At 36.8% G+C, this 2,270-nt stretch overlaps 1 protein-coding gene across 1 annotated transcript; it reads right to left on the bottom strand.

The window, feature by feature from the left end:
* Nucleotides 1–811: 811 nt before the first annotated feature.
* Nucleotides 812–1,984, bottom strand: LOC149502294 (uncharacterized). Its single transcript, XM_089729669.1, has one exon. It carries the CDS (start codon nt 1,593–1,595, stop codon nt 816–818), a length of 780 nt encoding a protein of 259 aa, XP_089585795.1. The 5' UTR covers nt 1,596–1,984; the 3' UTR covers nt 812–815.
* Between the last annotated feature and the right edge of the window lie 286 nt (nt 1,985–2,270).

The following is a 2,270-nucleotide window of genomic DNA, read 5'->3' as shown; positions in this document are numbered from 1 at the left end:
ATTCGAGAGAATGTAATCTATCTCATTTTTGTAAAGACCGTCTGGAGATGTCCACGTCCACCTATTCCTTGGTCGATTTTTATAATAGCTGTTCAATATTTTCAGATTATTCTCGTATGCTAAATGAATCAATTTCTCGCCGTTTCGTGTCCTCTTTCCTGTACTGTATGGCCCCAGCACTATATCTTCACCCTCTACTCTGTGTCCTGTTCGCGCATTAAAGTCTCCCATCACTATGAGGTTGCTGCTTGAATAAGTTTTTATTGTTTCTGTTAACTGCAAATAGAAAGAGTCGATTTCTGTGCTGGTCGCTTGCTCTGTCGGGGAGTAGATTTGCACTATGGACCACATCTCGTCTAAAGGTGGTAACTTTAAATTTAATAGAATGATTCGCTCTGATATGCCTATGAATTCATCTATACACTCTTTTAATTCTTTTTTCACTAAGAAACCTACACCGTATTGGCCCGGTGTGTAACCGTTGTGGTAAAAAGTAAATTCACCGAAGTCTTCTATGTTTTCTCCTATACGTCTCACTTCACTTAAACCAACGATAGACCAGTTTATATTATCTAATGCGAACACAAGTTCTGTCAATTTTTCGTCTGATCGTAGTGAAAGTGTATTATATGTAACGATGTGTAAGGTGCTAGTCCGATGGCGGGATTCTTTGAATAGTTTTTGTGTTGAGTTGGGCAGATTATTTGGAGGGTAGTAGTCATCTTCCCCCACGGTGACTAGCCGGCTTGGGGGGTTTATCTTCAATGTTGATTTATATAAGGAGCTTATTTTTCTTTTTGTTTGGTTCCGGGTGCCTATGTTAGTTCCTGGTTTTTTGGGATCTCAGATAAAGAAGATGACCTTCCTCGTGCTATATAATTTAAAATGTTAGGTTTGATTATTTCTTTAGAACCGGTATTAGGCGGGTTTCTTCCTGGAATTTTGTTTGTGTTCGATTTCTTTAGTGATGACCAATTTGGTGAATCAGACTGATCTCTTTTCCTTTTTTCTCGGCCGACCTCGTATGGTTTCTTTACTACCAATTTATCGTGCTTCAAATATGCGATGTTTCCTTTTTTACGCTCTTCTTCTACTTTCGGTTGTAGTTGTTTCCTCGTTTCAAGGACGCTTTTTGAATAATCTTCTTTCACGTAGATGCCTTGTGGAAGGTTAGGTTTGTTTTTTAGTATAAGATTCTTTTTCCATGTAGTCGTAAAGGTCACTATTATCGGGCGGCTTTTAGTGGATGACGCACCGATTCTATAAATATTACTTACTTCTTGACAGTCCAGAGGGGTGCCTGCTTCTACGATAATCTTCTTTATGTATTCTACAAGATCTATTTCTCTTTTCCCATTTTCTTCGACACCGAAAAAGACTAAATTATTCTTTCGTTTATCTTTATCCAAATACTGTAGCTTTTGTTCTAATTCAGAAATTTTTAATTTGAGGTTGTTATTTTCTTCAGTAAGCGATTCCAATTTTTCATTTAACACCTCCGTAAAATTTATTGTGACTGTATTAGTTATTATTAGAGTTTGTTGATTTAGCTTATCTTCTAATTTTGACCATAATATTTCCATATTTTTATCCATTTTCTAGGGTAATTTGGGTTTGTGCAAATGGTAACAGCAAATGGTAGAATTTATAATTTTGATGCTTGCCACACTATTGAATATTTCGCTGTCATTCGACTGTTCTTCTGAGTCTATGATTCGGTGTATAGGTTGGCACTATTGTAATAAATATGGCTGATCTAATTTACTTGTTGATGATCTTCCTTGTTTAGTTGTGTACACTTCGATCAAATTTGACGACGAAGAAACTGATTTCGCGCTACTACTTCTATATATTTGAACTTTTTGTGAATGTTCAGGTGAAATAAACACTTGTTTGTACTCGTATGTCACTTAATTGCACTGTTTTGTTATTATTTTATAAGACAATCACTCGATACGTGTTCACCATTAAGCAACCGGAACCGGCGATCGAAGATAATACTAAAATGTAAATAATCAATGTAAGATTAATCCGTAAAGTTTATTTAAATTTTATTATTACAAACATAGATCTCAACAAAACTAGTGCCCCGACACATCCCTAAGGCCATCTCGGTCCCGCGTCTGAAAACAATGGCCAACATGTTAACTACGTTGGGTCACCACAAGACAGCTTGCAGATTGCTGCAAGAACGAGATGAACGAGCGGAAATCGTTCGAGTGGAACCGAGATAGAATGCTGGGGTGTTAATTGAATTAAACGATGAGCGT

This window comes from Bombyx mandarina, chromosome 09 (genome assembly GCF_030267445.1).
Source record: "Bombyx mandarina strain Sakado chromosome 09, ASM3026744v2".
NCBI lineage: Eukaryota > Metazoa > Arthropoda > Insecta > Lepidoptera > Bombycidae > Bombyx > Bombyx mandarina.
This window is presented reverse-complemented; position numbering and strand designations above follow the sequence as displayed.

Excerpts from the sequence above, each read along its gene's own strand:
- LOC149502294 (XM_089729669.1), bottom strand. The coding sequence starts at position 1,595 with ATGGATAAAAATATGGAAATATTATGGTCAAAATTAGAAGATAAGCTA.